The sequence below is a fragment of the Polistes dominula genome, unplaced genomic scaffold (genome assembly GCF_049000335.1).
Source record: "Polistes dominula isolate Pdom_NZ unplaced genomic scaffold, Pdom_raw_medaka contig_29, whole genome shotgun sequence".
NCBI classification, from domain to species: Eukaryota; Metazoa; Arthropoda; class Insecta; order Hymenoptera; family Vespidae; genus Polistes; species Polistes dominula.
Window position 1 is genome coordinate 1,525,117 of NW_028300865.1, and position 18,631 is coordinate 1,543,747.

General features: G+C 23.7%; 1 protein-coding gene across 1 annotated transcript in view; it reads right to left on the minus strand.

Moving 5' to 3' along the window:
* The window catches only part of Hrb27C (Heterogeneous nuclear ribonucleoprotein at 27C), a 44,798-nt gene extending 26,785 nt beyond the window's left edge, over positions 1 to 18,013 (minus strand). Inside the window, exons 1-7 of the mRNA XM_089169943.1 lie at positions 17,844 to 18,013; positions 16,425 to 16,632; positions 16,089 to 16,267; positions 13,392 to 13,482; positions 11,401 to 11,791; positions 7,777 to 7,977; positions 4,850 to 5,008 (exon numbers count right to left, since the gene is read on the minus strand). Coding sequence (XP_089026069.1) covers positions 4,850 to 5,008; positions 7,777 to 7,977; positions 11,401 to 11,791; positions 13,392 to 13,482; positions 16,089 to 16,267; positions 16,425 to 16,632; positions 17,844 to 17,881 — 1,267 coding nt within the window. The 5' untranslated portion in view covers positions 17,882 to 18,013. The remainder of the gene's footprint in view (positions 1 to 4,849; positions 5,009 to 7,776; positions 7,978 to 11,400; positions 11,792 to 13,391; positions 13,483 to 16,088; positions 16,268 to 16,424; positions 16,633 to 17,843) is intronic.
* Positions 18,014 to 18,631: the final 618 nt, after the last annotated feature.

Below are 18,631 nucleotides of genomic sequence, written 5' to 3' on the forward strand. Positions count from 1 at the left end.
TAAAAAAAAAAAAAAAACAAATAAAAACTTATACGATGAAATTCGTTAACATGCAAAAAAAAAAATGTATTTTACTTAGAAAAATTTTTGTATTTATTATTTTGTTGTTGTTGTTAATTATTCCTTACCGAAGCACACATAATAAATGCATTTTTATATTTTATTTTATTTTATATTTTAACTTTAACTTTTTTTTTTTTTTTTTTACTAAAAACACGTGCTTGTATACCGTAACTAATGTAATGTATATTAATGTATATATATATATTATATTTGTGTAATAATAATAATAATAAGAAAACAAAAAGGAGGAGAGTAAAAAATAAAAAAAATAAAAAAATAAAAACATCAACATCGTCGCATAAAGTTTTTTTTTTTTTTTTTTTTTTTTTAATCTCTTAAATAAAAGATCCTTAATAGTTCTCAAGTTTAAAAAATCCTGACATATTTTTATTATTATTATATTATTATTAATATTATTTATTTATTTATTATTACCATTATTATTATTATTATTATTTATTGTTTATTATTATAATTATTATTTATTATTTATTATTATCGTTATTAATTATTATGCGCTCGATAATTAGAAAAATATAAGCTATGACACGATTAACAATGCAACGTACGTTTCTCAGAGATAAATTGTTTAATCAAATTACTGAATCGTATATTAAGCGTAATTCAAAATAATAATTATCATCATCATCATCATCATCATCATCATCATTATCATATTCATAATATTTGACTACATTTAGCATTTTAATACTTGACATTTTTTTTATCCTTGACAAAGATACAACGCGACCCGCCCCAATTGGATTACTTAAACAACAAACACATGAACAATAATATTATTATTATAATTATTATTATAATTATTATTATTATTATTATTGGAGAGCAGCACTCACATCATCCGAAATATTATTTCCCATTTGTTTAAGATTCTATGGATAAATCCTACAGAGTAAATATATTAATTAAGTCCATATATTTAATCAGGTAGACTTTTCAGATCGATGCCCCCCCGTCGAGATAATTCGTCGTAAGATTTATTATTATAATAATAATAATATACACCCCCATCACTTTTCTCCCTCCACCTTTAGACATGATTATTTTTCATTCTAACAATCTAAAAATTTCAACGCTCATAAGCATCATACATTAATCATTGTAATTATCATAAGAGACAGATGTTTACTTAATGCAGTAATCATTGTAATAGCAATAGTGGTTTTGTTTGTTTGTAGAATGTTAGTACTAGTAGTAGTAGTAGTAGTAGTAGTAATAGTAGTAGTAATAGTAATAGTAATAGTAATAGTCATTTGTAGTAGTAGTAGTAGTATAGTAGAGTAGTTAATAGCAGTCGTAGTAATAGTAATATAGTAATTAGTAATAGTAAAAGTACTAGTAGTAATATGTTATAGTGACAGTAATAATAGTAATAGAATAATAGTGATAGTGATATAGCAGTAGATAGCAGCAATAGTAGTAAATATTGGTAACAATGTAATAAGAATAGTAACAATGGTAGCACAATAGTAATAATAATATTGACGTAATAATAATAGTAACAATATTATTTTAGCCTAATTAATTAACTATTATAAATTCACAAGGTAAAAAATAAACCAGTTTTGATATATAATAATAATAATAATAATAATAAACTGGTTTTTTAAAAAAAGAAAAAAAAAAAAACAAAACATCTGACACTCAATTATCAGATGCCAGTCTGACGATGTGAGCCCTAAGAAAAAATTTCTTATAAATACAATTGTTTTTTTTTTTTTTTTTTTTTTTTTTTTAATAATAATCCATGATTTTTTTTTTCATTTGATTCTTGCCCTCTTCCTTCCAAACTGTTTCTATTTTTTTTTGTTGACAACAGTTGGTAGTAGAAAGGGGACTAGATTTTTGTTTACAGTTAGGAAGATATTTCAGAAAAGTAAGAAATGTAAGAGAAAATAGAGGAACTGAAAAATAAGTTCGCGGATAAGATACTACTAGTGATATGCTGTGAGAACAAACAAAAAAAAAAATGGATGCCTATAAAAGAAACTGCATCATCATAATCATCATCATCATCATTATTATATCTCATTAGTTGTTTGAAAAATGTTCATTAATTACGAATTACGCACACCATCATACAATATATTTTAATCATATTTTAAAGAGAGAGACATCTATGATTTTATTTTACACTATTTTTTGTTTTTCATAGTAGTAGCAGTAATAGTAGTAGTAGTAGTAGTAGTAGTAGTAGTAGTACTTTAAAAGGTAAGTCAGCTTGTGAACGTCTTCTTACTTAATTTAATTAATCACACATTGTTATTTTATTTTTGTTGGTTGTTACTTGTATTTTACCCAGTATAACAACTATTTAATAAATAGGAGAATGTGGAGGGATGGGTGTGTATGTATATATATATATATATATATGTATGTATGTGTTTCTTCATTTCGCTAAACCTTCTTTGCCGAAGAAGACCATAATAATATATAAGTAAGTATATATATATATATATATGTATATGTATGTATAATATTACTTCTTAATCATGTTACCAAATAGTAATAGTAGTAATAGTATTAGTAATGTGTTTTTATTATTAATTATTATTAATTATTAATAATTCATATTACCAAATATTTTCCGTCAGCATAAGAAAAAGGAGATGAATAAGTTAACCAAACAACTTTTGTGCTTGCCCCTGAGAAGTAATCCCGAAAATTTAGATGATCTTATTCATCTCCATGTTTAAAATGCTGCTACGGCAAGCAAAAATCATCAACTGAATTTTATTTTTACTTTTTTTTTTGTTGTTGTCTATCTCATTCATGAATGGGATGATGTCTGTGTGTCTGTCGTCTCTGTGTGGTGGTGTGCTTCTCTTCATTTTAATCCCTAACGACACATCTTTGTTTTGTTTGTTTGTTGTTGTTGGTTTTTTTTTTTTTTTTTTTTTTTTTTTTAAACACTCGCTGGCTGTTTCATTTCTTTTAAACTTTTAGTATTTCCATTCAAATCTAATTTTTAAATCTTAATATACTTGTTTGTTTGTTTTTCTTTGTTTTTTTTTTTTTTTTCATAAATTTGCTTTCTTTCTTCTCCTATCCCAGTGCCGTACACACATTTTTTTATTTTTATTTATATTATATATACTCTCTCTCTCTCTCTTGCACCATGGGGTATTTTTTGTTATCATCTTACTGTTTCTTTTTTTTTGTGATTTTTTTTTTCTTTTATGTTTTTCCATTGTACTTTCTTAATACATATATATATATATGTATATATATATATATATATATATATATTAAAAATTAAATTGAAAATAGGAAAAATACATTTCCACGAGCGATCAATCTAAAAATTGATAATGAATTGTATTATTTGATATTAATATTAATCATTTTTGTGTTTCTGTTTTATTTGTTAAATATTTGTATTTTATTTTATTTTATTCATTAATAAAACTTTCATTTTTTTTTTTATTTATAGCCCATTTATGAAATAATAAATATGTATGTATGTATGTATATATATATATATACACACAATATATGGATAATATCAAAATACATTTATAATAATATAATACTATTATTCATTTTTTAAATTGTGATGAATATTTGTTTGACAGTATACTTTTTTATTATTATTTTTTTTTTTTTATATTTAATTAATAAGTCGCGATCGCTCGCGAAATAAAAAAAAAAAGATTAAATACAAGAGACATTCTTTGCACAGTGCTAATACCGCTATATATATATATATATATATAAATATGTATGTATATAACAAATGAGTCTGTATATAATTAAATTTACGATAATAAATAAATCTTTACGACGCTCAATCTTCTATTTAAAAAAAAAAAAAAAAAAAAAAAAAAAAAGAATAAAAATTAATCTTATATTCAAATTTCATAATAATAATAATAATATTAAATGATTCTCTGGTGTTCATTAACAATTATCAATGCAATTGAAGGAAAAAAAAATTCAATGGAAATATGACATATATATATATATATATATATATATAAAGAATACATAAATATACACACATAAATATATATATAATACATTTATCTATATATATATATATATTTATACATACAAACACAATTATTATTATATATAAATATGTGTATATTTACTTAAAAAAAAAAAAAAATAATAATAATAATAAAAAAAGGTAATAATATATATATACATATATATATATATATACCAATATCTAAATTATTATTTTAATAAAAAATCATCGATCACTGATGAAGTCATTTTCTAGATTAACTATTTTTTTTTTTTTTTTTTTTTTTTTACCTCGAAAGAACTTTGAATATCATGCTTTGCAAAAAAAAAAAAAAAAAATACAGAACTAACCTCAAAATTAATTAAATAGGCACTATTACATAGATTAACAACTAAGATAATCATCCTCATATTGATTAATAATAATTAATTAATTAATTAATTGTGTTTTTGTTTTTCCTAATATACAGTTCGTTAAATTCTAAGAAGTTACCAAAATATGAGAAAAAATTCGATATTACAGCACACAAAGAAAATGAATGTCTCGCAGTATTATATATATATAGATATATATATATATATATATAAGTTATATGATGATTTGTTTAAACCAATACAACAACACAGATACTGTTTTTCTTCAAATATGAAATAAGAAATAACCCACGAGAGCAAGGCCAAGCCATTCAGCGCATTTCTCCGTCACGGTTGAATTAAAACGGTCATGAGGTGGGCCACTCTTTGAATTCTAAGACTTGGTGGCCAGGTTTAGGGGCGCTGGCGGCATACCCACCTTGGTTGCTTTCTCCTCCCGTATACGAACGTTGCTGAGGATAAGTGGTATCAGCATAATTACCGTATGCAGAATAGCCACTGTAATCCGATGTTTTAGCCGAACTGCTACTAGTTCCAGGTGCACCTGAGCCGGTTGTTTGTCTTGAGTACATATCCCCTGAAACATCCGTGTATCATATCAAATTATACCATTATTAATATCCTCTTGTTACTTTATCTAATTTATTCTATCTATTTTACTATTTCTATTTCTATCATTGAAAGCCATGTCAAATAAAACAACAACCTATTCATTTGTTTTTTTTCTTTAACACTAGATTACACAACCGCCATTTTCAATATGTATTTCTTCATTTGTAGTTGATTCAAACTGACAAATGGTAACACATGAGATCAATGAGAACTTAAATTGATCAAATTCAACTATTTATGACCACTTGAAAGGTTTAAGGTTTAAGGTTTAAGGTTTAACCACGAAACAAAATTAATCTTTATTTTTACAAAAGAAACACGAAACGACTTTCCAAACCACCTAATAATACTTATTTCTACTACACTAGTCAAAATGACTGGTGTATACAACAAAAATATGCTTTTTGAAGCCTTCCAGTTCTTTATTTATTACTCTTACCAAAATAACAACAAATATTTAACAATAATTATTTTAATAGATAAATGGAATTGATATTATTTACAGAAATCAAATGTGTTACATGTGAAAGTAGACATTTTGAATTAAAATGGCCTCCCCCACCCCCACCCCTCGACCAGTCAAACTAACTGCTCTGGTAGATCTAGTGTTAATAACAATATATATATTATATTAATTATCTTTTTATATTTAACATCGCTTTCTTAATTATCTAATTAGATAGATAGATATATATATGTATATATATATATATATAGATTATATAAAATGTTTACACATAAATATAAGACACAGAAAACTAAAATCAAAGATATATTTCAAGTAAATACCTGCCCTATTTTTTTGTGCATGCATATAATATTTCATATAATTACAATTATTATCATTGTTTTTTTTATTTTTCAATAATTTCTATAAAAAAAAAATAAAAAAATAAATAAATATACTGTCCTGCATTACAATAGGACTTTTAACACGAACAACTATTTCTTACTATAGAAATGAAACTATATTTTATACTACTTAACCAGTTAAGCGTGTTTGACGAGTATATACGTCATGGAGATGTAACAAAATTTGGTGTTATAACGTCGTCGTCGTCTATTATCCGTCATGTGTAAAAGTTTTTGTTACAAATTGATATTGAAATTGTGTATTTTGGTAAAGAAAATTAAATTATATTCGTAAATTTGAATATGTTTCCAATGTTTACAGGTCAACAACAACAACAACAACAACAAAAATACAGTCAAAAAGAAATTTTGTTAACTTCTGTAAATATTCGATTTGTTTTATCTCTCTCTAATTTTTTCCATTTATTATGGTATAAATATATGTTCATAATATTAAGAAAATTGTTCATTTTTAAAAATAAAATCGTCGTCTTTTTTGGACCAATTCAATATTTTAAACAGCGCCACTGACTCTGTGTTTGACGACTATATCCGTCATCGTTTGATTATCGCGACACACACCAGAGAGCGCACTCTACGCACAGAATCATCGCCACCACACTTAACTGGTTTAATAATATAAGAACAACAAAATTGTATTTTTATTAAAAAAAAAAAAAAAAAAATAAATAAAAAATAAATAAATGATGATTTAATAATAATTGAAGAGCATTTTAAAATTGTTTAAATAATAAGCCCACAGTGTATGCCTATTCTCTACAACTACAGCTTTTAAACAAAGTTTATATGTTTTGTTCTTTATCAACATTACACTATAACAATAACTATTTATATAAGTATATATATATACATATACATATATATAGGCTACTATAAAAAAAAAAAAAATTGAATATTTATAATAATTAAGCAGATTTATATTTTTTTTAATTATTTTTATTCAAGTTATTAACTTCTTTTCAATTTCATATATAATTATTAATTTTTGTTTTGTTTTGTTCTTGCAGGATACATGCTTCTACTAGTGACAACTTAAAAATAATAATTAAAAAAAAATATATTAAACTTAATTTACATAGATAGCAAAGGGGGAATAATATAATAGCGTAAGGAATTTATTTTTTTTTTTTTTTTTTTGAAAAAGTTTGGATAACATTTGTTAATCAAATTTTTGTCTAATAAATGATACAAATATGATACTGAAAATTAGTTAACTACTTTCGTTTTTTCTTTTTTACTTTAAAGTCATACTTTACATAAAAATTATATTGGTAATAATAATTAATGAATTTATGACCTACTACTACATTGAAAAAAAAAAAAAAAAAAAAGAAAAAAAACCACATATAATTGAATAAATAAACACGTATATATCAAATGGGGATGTAAACAAAATCTATGTATAAATTTGACTAAAATACTCAACATATATGAGATTGAGAGACAATTTTACAGCTTATAAATAATTCAGAAGAATTACAGGAGAGAGAGAGAGAGAGAAAAAAACAAAAGCAACAAATTAGTTTCTATTAAAAATAACAACAATAAAAATATATATATATATATATATAATATATAGATATATAAAAATATGAAACTCAAAATGAACGTGAATAAAAACAAGGTATAAAAAATGTGGACGTTTATAGGATAAATATAAATATAAATATAATAATAATAATAATAATAATAATAATAATAATAATAATAATAATAATAATAATAATAATAGAATTGGCACAAATTTAATGATAATTACATATACAATTTTAGTAAGATTCAATTAAGGTAAGAATGGAATCAGCTGATGCCAAGGGTGGAAAGAGGAGAGAGTTTGTTTGACTGAGCTTGAAGACTCACCCTGCGGGCCAGAGGGGTTCGAGTTGGAGTTGGGCTGCGAGGAGTTGGGTTGAGGGGGCTGGGGTGGTGGCTGGGTCCCAGGAGGGGGCCCATTCTGTGGCATGTTCCAGGAGTTCCAAGAACCCCCGGGCCCGCCCCCCGCAGCCCCGCCAGTACCCGCCGTGGGCCCGTAGCCCCCTGAAGCGGCCGACGCCGGCCCACCTGCGATCATCAACCACACAAAATATGTGTCACCGAGCACCGTGTCATACGTCTCACACCTTCTTACTTTTCAAATTACATGTAATTTATATTCTTTTTCTTTTTTTTTCTTTTTCTTTTTCTTTTCTCTCTTTTCTTATTAATATATTTACTAAAAAATAATCAATCTCTACTTTTTATTATTAATTATTAATTATTGTATATTTTTTAATGTTGATGCTTGATTCTCTTAAAATTTGTTTAGAAAAGTTTGACCATTCAGAACGAAACTTTCATCTCGTTCGAGACATTTTTTATTTATTTATTTTTTTTTTTTTTTTTTTTAATTCTTGTAATATTATTACAAATTGTAATTGCAAAAATGTTTGTGATTATTTATTTATAACATATATGAAAAAAAAAAGGAATTATTTATCCAAGTCTTCATTTTTATATTAGAGACTAATCCCCATAAAACCTTTAAAAAGAAAGAACACACAATACTATTATTATTCATTGCAAATAAATAAATATATGTATATATGTAGTATCTAATCTATAAAAAAAATTGATAATGAAAGAAGACAAAGTTAAATAAAATAAATAAAAATTAAAAAAAAAAATATGTAAAAATAAGAAGAGAATCAAGCATAATAATTTTGCAGATAAGATTATGAGGTTTCAATATATCAGAAAAAAAAAAAAAAAGAAAAAAAGAAAAAAAAATTAAAATATAACTTTTTTTTTTTTTTTTTTTTTTTAAACGATATTATGTCAATCCACACTTAACAATTTACAAATAATTCATTCGAACAACAAAAATAAATTGAAAATATTTGAAAAATAATTTTTAATATATAAAAAAAAAAAAATATATATATATTAAAAATCGTCGAATTGAATTTTCATTGACAATGAGATTACAAATTAATATTAATAATTATTTCAATTTATAACTTGTACGTGAAGATCATTGTAAGATATAGGAATTATAGGTTAGAATTAGGATAGTTTTTTTTTTCTTTTTTTTTCTTTTTAAGGATAAAGGAAAAAAACACATTTGCATCAGTTATTGATAAGAAAGAGATTATTGTAAAGTAATAAATGTTTTATGTTTTTTTTTTCTTTTAAATAGATTTTTTGCTATAATTTTAGAAATAGAGACAGAGAGAGAGACAGAGAGAGACAGAGAGAGAGATATTATTAGATTTATGGTATGAAAAATGAATTTGTATATTTGATATTCTATTATTTTGTTTTTTTTTGTAAAGTTTGGATTAACATAACTTGTGACAATATTTTTAACAATATCAAATCTATATATATATTTTTTTTTTTGGGCACTTTTTTCAAAATGATATTTTAACCTCCAGGGGGCATTAAAAAATATTAAGGAATTTTTTTTTTTTTTTTTTTTTTTTGGTACCATTACTGTTGGTAGTTAACTCATTTTCTTATCTTTTTCTTTTTTTTGTTCTATTTTCTCATTAATTGACCTCTCCAAGCAGGATGGAAAAGGAGAGGACACGACGGGATCGAAGTTATGTTCATTTTTATAATTATGATTTATTATACCTCTTTTTTTCATTAAAAAATTATGCAAATGAAATAGATGTTACTGTACATTAGAAATTAACATAATTAGTTAAGCATGTTAATGCTTTGACTCATTACTAACTGTATTTATAGTAGTAACTGTAATTACTTCATGATAATTTATTATTGCACATATTTGTCAAGAAATAATAACATTATTTTAAACTATAAATTATAAAACATTAAATATAAAATTGTAAATGTATAACTATAATTTACATATACATATATATATATATAAGAAAAATTTAAAAGAAACCTCCTCCTCCTCCTCCTTCTCCTCCTTTATGAAAAATTATATTTTACAAAAAGAAAAACAAAATGTAGAGAACTTTTTATTTTGATTAGCAAAAGTGTTAATATAATAGTTTCTTATAGTTGAATTATTTATAAATTAAATTGCATATATATATAGTAAAGTAACATTTATTTCATTGGTCATTTGTAATTAAAAAAATCTGAATTGACATATATTAAAATTAAATCAATAATTGATTATAGTTTCATATTCAGAAATAATTTATTTGTCAGTAGTAGATAATAGTTGAATTTGTAAAACTATGAAATATTAAAAATCATTATTATTTATAACTAGATAATTGGATTATTTAGAATTAAGATTACCAAAAAATATTGACTCTCGAATAACACGTTTTTCAAATGTTTTTTTACATGTAATATTATGAAAAATTGCGTTATATGAAATTTATATTATATCCAAATAATAAAATTTGTATTTTTATTAATAATACAAATGTATTTTCATTACTTTATATAATATATATTAATATTATACCGTCATCTGTTAGAATCTTATCGAACTAACAGAGATAATCATAATTCTTTGTTAATAAACAAATAATTCGATTATAAATTGAGATATAAACTATTCTATCTTTCAAGTTGTATGAAATTGCACACAGTGTGCAAAATTTGATTAAAATCGTTTCAGTAGTTTAGGAGTTCATTGCGTACAAACAACGTGACACGTAATTTATATATATATATATATATATATATATATATATATATATATATATATATATATTTTAAGAAGATAAGACAAGAAAGATTTAATTAGTAAAAATAACATTGTAAAAAAACACATAACAAATTGTACAACAAGTATCACAATTTAATTGACTATATATTAATTAAATTAATTATTGTTATAAATAAATTAAAACTACAAATCATTTTATTACAAATTAATAATACTGATTTACTTTTTTTTATATATATATATAACACATTACACGAGAGTCATATCACATATACATCACAATATCTTCATCATATTGTAGCAATTCGCATTATATGAAAATTTAACTGTAACAAATTCAACCATACCTCTAACGTTTATGATAATTATTTGAGTATTTGATAATAATATACCTTGAAACATAGCTTCTATCGTATGTAAAAAACAACGCTTGTTACTGATTGAATAATAAGATCAAATATACTATAATATAATTAACCCTTTCGCTACAAGAATCCTATAATACAGTATGACTGTTGATCATCTGTTGAATCAAAACTCTACACTAAAAATGTATACATTTACTTAAGAATAATTGTATCAACAATTGTGTTATTACACCTTGCTTTTCAATTGTATGTATATAAATTCTCGTCATTGCAACGAAAGGGCTAAACAAAAATCGTTATGTATATTTACAACATCAATGAGTCGCTCATTGTAGCGAAAAGGTTAAACAAAAATCGTTATGTATATTTATAAGTAGGTCAATTTTTAAACATGTAATTAATTTCATAGAAAGTAATAATGTCAAATGAAAATGATGAAAAAGATGTATGATTAGAATAAATAATTCATAAACTTACCGTAACTTCCATAGCCTTGAGTTGCTGCAGCAGGTTGAACATTATAACTGCTACCCCATTGATGTGGAGGAGGTGGCGGTATTTGTTGCTGTTGTGGTGGTCCTGGTGGTGCACCCCATCCCTGAGCATTATACTGAGTGCTATATCCTGCATAACCTCCAGTTTGAGGACTTGTACCCCAACCTTGATATTGTTGCATCATATTTCCAGGAGGTCCCATAGGTCCTCCCATCATAGGTCCACCCATCTGACCATTTGGACCACCCATCGGTCCCATATTCCCTGCCATACCCATTGGTGGTCCACCTTGTTGAGGTGGTCCCCATTGACCTTGATGACTATCATTCATCTTACTTGAAGAATCTCGTGGTTCTGCTCGTTTTATTTCAACCTAGAAATAAGAATAATAAACATTTAGTTAAATAATATTTAGTATATACATATACATATATATATATGTATATCTTTAATAATAATAATAAAATAATAGTAATAATAAAGATAATAATAATAATAATAATAATAATAGTAAAACAATAGAACAATTGAGCAATGCAGCCATGATTATTTTATACAAGAACAAGATTTAAAAATAATTCTTATATTGCGGTTTATAAACTAATCCTAATTAATAGTAATTAATCATTGAAGTGATGACTATTAATCTAATAATAAAAGTACAAGTAGAGTACAGGTATAAATTAAGAGCAAGCAATACAATTTGCACTTAATGTAATTCTATAATATATTATATATACCTAAAAATATTGCAGCATAGCTGATATTGCTTTAAAGTTTTATACTTATAATAATAAATCTACTTTAAATTATATAATAACATTATTGCCTGATACTGTTTAAATTACTTATACACAACACGCTCTTTATATATTATATATTATAATCTTTAAATATAAATTATTAATAAATAAACTATTAGTTTCTTTTAATACATAACATTATAATCTACTTATATTTTCAAATAACTAATATAATAATAATAATAATAATAATAATAATAATAATAATAATAATAATAATAATAATATATATATATATGAAGATACACTAATGATAATGTAAGTGTAATTAACAATAATATAATAACTAAAGAAATATTAATGAGAAAGCTTTAACATTAATGTACGAGTATTAATCAAAATATTATATTGAAATAATTTCTACTTAATCCTATTTATATGAATAAACCAATTTTCCATGAAAACTTAAACGAAATTTATCCGACACATACATATACAACATATATATATATATATATATATAAGATAATTAAAATTTTAATATTAATTTTATATAAATTAATAAATAATAAATAATAATAATAATATATATATAGATATTACTTTAATAAATTCTAATATTATAAAATCTATTTTTTTATCTTTTTTAATATATACATTGCCAAATCAATTAATATGATAATAATATATACATATATATGATAAAAATAAATTTGTGTATTCTAAAAAAAAAAAAAAAAGAAAAAACCTAAATCTACTGTTTAATTACACAACTATTTTTAAAAATATGAAATTAATTTTAATATTACTAATAATTATTGTTAAATAATGCATATTTCCTTATTTCCTATGTAGTAGTAACCTGTACTTTCTTATACTTCTCTTTTGTTTTTGTTTTTTCTATTTTGTTCTACAAGCTACTCTATTAAAGATACTAAAATATACTAAAACTTTAATAATAATAATAATAATAATAATAATAATAATAATAATAATAATCCGCTTCATAATAATAACTTATTACTGTATATATTAATTTACAGAGCATAGTTACATATGACCACATTATACGCTAACAACAATTTTTTTTTTCTCTCTTTCTTTTCTTATCTTTTTTATCAAATAGCCACCAGTCATAATTAATTTCATTATAATTTGAAGAAGAATATCATCACATTTTTTTTTTTTTTTTAAATATATTTACATATATTTGGTTGAGTTGGTCAATACCTGCTTTCCATTCAAGCTGACAAAATGCTCTGCTACGCATCGGTCCACAGCATCTTCATCCTCAAAACTGAGAAAGCCAAATCCTGCCGTCCAAATGTGAGAGAATATCAAAATATGGCCGATACATTTATGAAAAAAAATATTAGTCTTAAATAATACTTTCTAAAATGTGCTATAATAATAATAATAATAATAATGATACAACACATATATATATTACATGTAAATTATTACAAGCATCGTATACATTATGTGATTGTTTTTGTTTCTATTAAAATTATTCAAATAAACAATTATTTTCAAAATTATTTTCTCATTAAATATATATTTAATTAATTATTTATTTATTTATATATATATATATATATTCTTACTTCACTATTAAACGCAAAATTATAGTATGTAATAATTATAATGGATTTATACAGAAATAATTTGGATTTGTTACATAAAAGAACACATGAACAATATTTATGGTGTGCTGCTCTGCTAACATGTGTATAAAAAAAAAAAAAAAAAACTTTGGTTAAATTTAAACAGCATGCAAAATATGCTCTAAAATTACAAGGCCAAAACTTACTTTGTACTTAAGATCAAAATAAAAAAAAAATAAAAAAAAAAAAAAAATACAATGAGAAGTGCATTTCGCAGTTTTTATGAAATGTATGTACTATTCTCTATTCAAATTTCATGATGGCTGATTTAAAGAAGCTATGTGTGTTAATATCAAAATCTTAACAATTTTGTAAAATATTCAATTAATTATTCAAATAAAATAATAGAAAAATTGTATGTAAATCTTAACAATATAAATACTAAATATAATCTAATATATAAATCAAAAATAATTAAAAAATGTATGATAAAATAAACAATAATGCTGCTATAACAAAACAGTATCTAATTGTAATCTCAAATTATATTATCTATAATTTTAATATTGTTACAAAAAAAACCAAAAAAAAAAAATAAAACAACAAGATGAAGTTACTCAATGATACAACTAAATAAAATCAAATATACTTCTCTTCAATTCTAATCTCACACAATAACAAAATTACTGAACAAATTTTTTATAAAATTGTATCAAATTAATAAATACATTTATTATTAATATATATGTATTCTTTTTTCAGTTTGATTAACAAAAAACAAACAAAAATTATGTCAACTTCTTGAATGCAGCCACCAAAAATAATATCTTCAATCATTTAAAAACGAACATAGATATATATATATAAATATGTTTTAATTTTGTACTTGTATAACGTGAACATTTCTATATATCTATCTTTATTAACTATTTAAATTTATTATTAAAAATATTAGAATAAATATTTAAACTATCAACCATATTAAAGTTACATATAATTTAAAAAAAAAAAAAAAAAAAAAGGGATTGTATTACAATGATAGGTCATAATTATGCATAATGCAAATAATTTGTAATATTATTATGTTGATAGACAAACAATAATAATAATAAGTGGTTCGGATGATATTCATAAATACTATTACAGTTAATAAGTATAATTAAATGAATTATTAATTTAATAGGCAATCTATATATATATATATGAAAAAGATGTTTATAATAAAAACAAGATTTATACAAAATATCTTACCAACAGCTTAGATAACTTAGGTTATATTTAACTTATTATAGTAGCACAGCCTGACAAAGCCTTAAGCTACGCTTACTAATCTCACACTGAACACAATTATAATATGCTCAGTTTGTGTTAATTAAATTAATTTAAATTATTATAATGTATATATATATAATATAACATTTGTCAACAAAATTAATAAGATAAAATTATAAGCTTTGGCATATGGGATTTGATTGTCGCACTAATATGTAACAATAATTATGACTTATACGTTAAACAATTTCTAATTTCAATAATCTTACAAGTAAATTCCATTAGAAATATATTATATTGTAAATTATATGAAAAATAATATCTCATTAGAAAATTTGTTTAAACTAAAAAGATAACATTATCTGTCTAATTGTATTAGATAATAAAGATGTAATTTATAATTAAAATTTTGTTCTATTAAAATTACTACCTACCTAGAAATTTATCAACGATAATAATAATAATAATTATAATAATAATAATAGGTGTGCTGCATTCAAGTCAGAATTTTTGATACAATCAAAATCCATCATTGATCATTAAAAAGGTGTATATATATATATATATATTTAATATTATATCCAAATATATGTTGTGTGTGTGTGTTTTTTTCTTTCTATGATCATTAAGTAAAAGTATCAATCAAATTTAATTGACTTTATATTCCTCAAGAATTCTGACTGTGTTATTAAAAATATATATATATAAAACTATTCTTAATACGTTTTAATATATTCAAGCATTGGCTAATGCACTTTTCATAAAGTTCATGTCATCACATCACTCAACTATAAGTTAAATAGTAAAAAATATATCAACTAAGTATAAATAATTATTTCTTAACAAAATAATATGAAATAGGAGACACGATGAGAAACATTTAAGAATCTCAATCAATAAAAAATATATAAAATAACTAACTTAATGAAAATCATGAAAACCAGTGCTTGTTTGAAGAAGAAGAAGAAGAAGAAGAAGAAGAAAAAAATAAGAAAAAAAAGAAAAAGAAAGAAAAGAATCTATGAAAATGATGGATATACTAACCTCTTGATTTTTTTTCTCTTGATCATACATTATAACAACTTCCATAACCTTGCCAAATCGAGTAAAAAAGGATCTTAAATCAGTTTCCGTCACATTACTTGGAAGCCCACCAAGAAATACTTTCGGAAACCCACCACTACGTTTTGGTTTTTGTAAGGTTCGTGGATTGCATGGTTTTGGATCAATCTATATCAATCATATCATTAATAGAAAAATATTATTTAATTATCATAACCTATATTTTTCAATATGAATGTTTTTACCAATACTTAACAAAATAACATATATAATAATAATGCATTATAATATCAATATGAAAAGTAAGGTTAATAATCAAACTCACCGTACGACCATCAAGCTGATGCGGCCCATTTTGAAGGACCAAAGGAACATTAGCAGGATCGCTAAATGTTACAAATCCAAAACCACGACTGCGCCCAGATTCACTATTTTTCATGACAACGCAATCAATTACTTCGCCATAACGACCGAAGTAACGTTGCAAGTTTTCTTGCGTTGTTTCCCAAGACAATCCTCCAACGAAAAGTTTACTAAAAAAAAAACAAAAAAACACAAAAAAAAATACAAACATGTAATAATAATCTTTGCCATATAAATAATTAATACTCTAATAATTAAGAGGTTATGATTTCTATGTTATCATTTATAAAATATTGTTCACGATAAATTGAAAGAATAAATCTAATTACAAAGCTAAGATTTGAAACTTGAGAACTTTGGCGGGGATTAATTTAAAGTTTATCTTTTAACTATGTGACTTTATTCTAGAGAACTACTTTTTTACTTAATTATAAAATAATTTTCATTTGATAATACAATGATAAAAAAAAAGAAAACTTTAATAATTTCATTTATTTTATTTAATAAATTAGTAACTAGAAATGAATAACTAGGTACAAATAACCTTTAATTATAAAACGTTAACCTGTAACTATATATTTTCTAGAGAAATAAAACTAGAAAAATTCTAGAACTTTTATCAAGGTGTACAATTTTCTATGCATTTAAAATAGGAAGTACAAAATGGAGAAGAAGGATCATATATATATATATATATATATATGTAATAAAAACTTCAATTGTGAACATATAATAATATTTAGTGTAACCATATAATGAATATTAATTATAAAATTATATTACTAGATACACAACATACACCATAGATACATATATATATATATATATATGTATATGTATGTACATATATACATATATGCATAGCATATATATATATATTTAAAAATATATATATGAGACGGAAAAAAAATCAACGCGCGCATATATGCACATAAAGATCTACCGAAAGAATGAATTTTGGTATGCTGGATGAAGCCGGTAAGACAAAATGAACGACATATGTGCCGGCGTTGATGAAACGGCCTTGCTGTACGATAACCAAGGAACTTTCGTCTTTCGTTCGCTTATGCCTCATGTTGCAAATAGAGAAAAAAAAGTACAAGAGAAAATGAAGGTTTTTAGTCTGATCAGACACTACGTATGATATATAAAAAAAAAATAAAAATATACGAATTGAAAATATCATTAGGATATATACGAGGAATGTAATTTGATGAATATTTATTAAGAAAAAGAAATAAGCGATTGAAAAAGCATCAAAAGAATTGGTCGCGATGCGCAAATGGAGTTCTCACGCAATAAACCCTATGGTCGTCACGGTACGCGGCTTTCGACAATGAAACTATATATTTAATAATATTTATTTGAGATTATTACTTACCCCTTCTCGTCGTCGTCCATTTCGGTCTTCACTCTCATAATATTTCACTTAAAACTACTATTAAAATGGTGTTAGTTTTAGGGCGCGAATAGGAATATGGCACGATGCTTTGCGCGTACGAGGCTAATGGCTCCCCCACAATGAACGCGACGTCGAGAACAGAATGTAAACGTAACGAAGCGACGCGCGTCACTTCCGTCACGACACTAGTCAAATCAGCAGCACTGTAGTCATCATTGTTCAGGAACGAATATATTTCCGGTGCCCTTATAACGATGTTCCATTACTTCCGTATTATACAATTTTTTGTAAACTTATATTACAATCTATAAACGTGACTTATTTATCATTATTTTTATAATCATATGATTATTAATTACCCGTTGATATATTTGATATGTTATATTTTGTAATAATTTTAATTGTTACAAGGTCAAATCAATGTTGTAATTCTTTAGTCTTTAATTACTTATATTACTTACAGTACTGCTAAATTATATTACTATTATTTATCGATACGATAATCAAATCGTAAGTGAAATGTTATATTATATTTTTTAGATTTTATTAATAATGCACGATATTTGTATAACATTAAAACGAATACCGTTAATTGAAATATAAATACGTTACTTGTTTGACGTAGTTGTCCTGGGTTCAACGATCTATCCTCACATTAACTGATTCCCGCCATTTTGAGAAAGTACCGCGGCAATTTGAATGTAAAATACATCAAAAGTGATAAATAATAACTAATAATAAATATATATACATATATATATGTATAT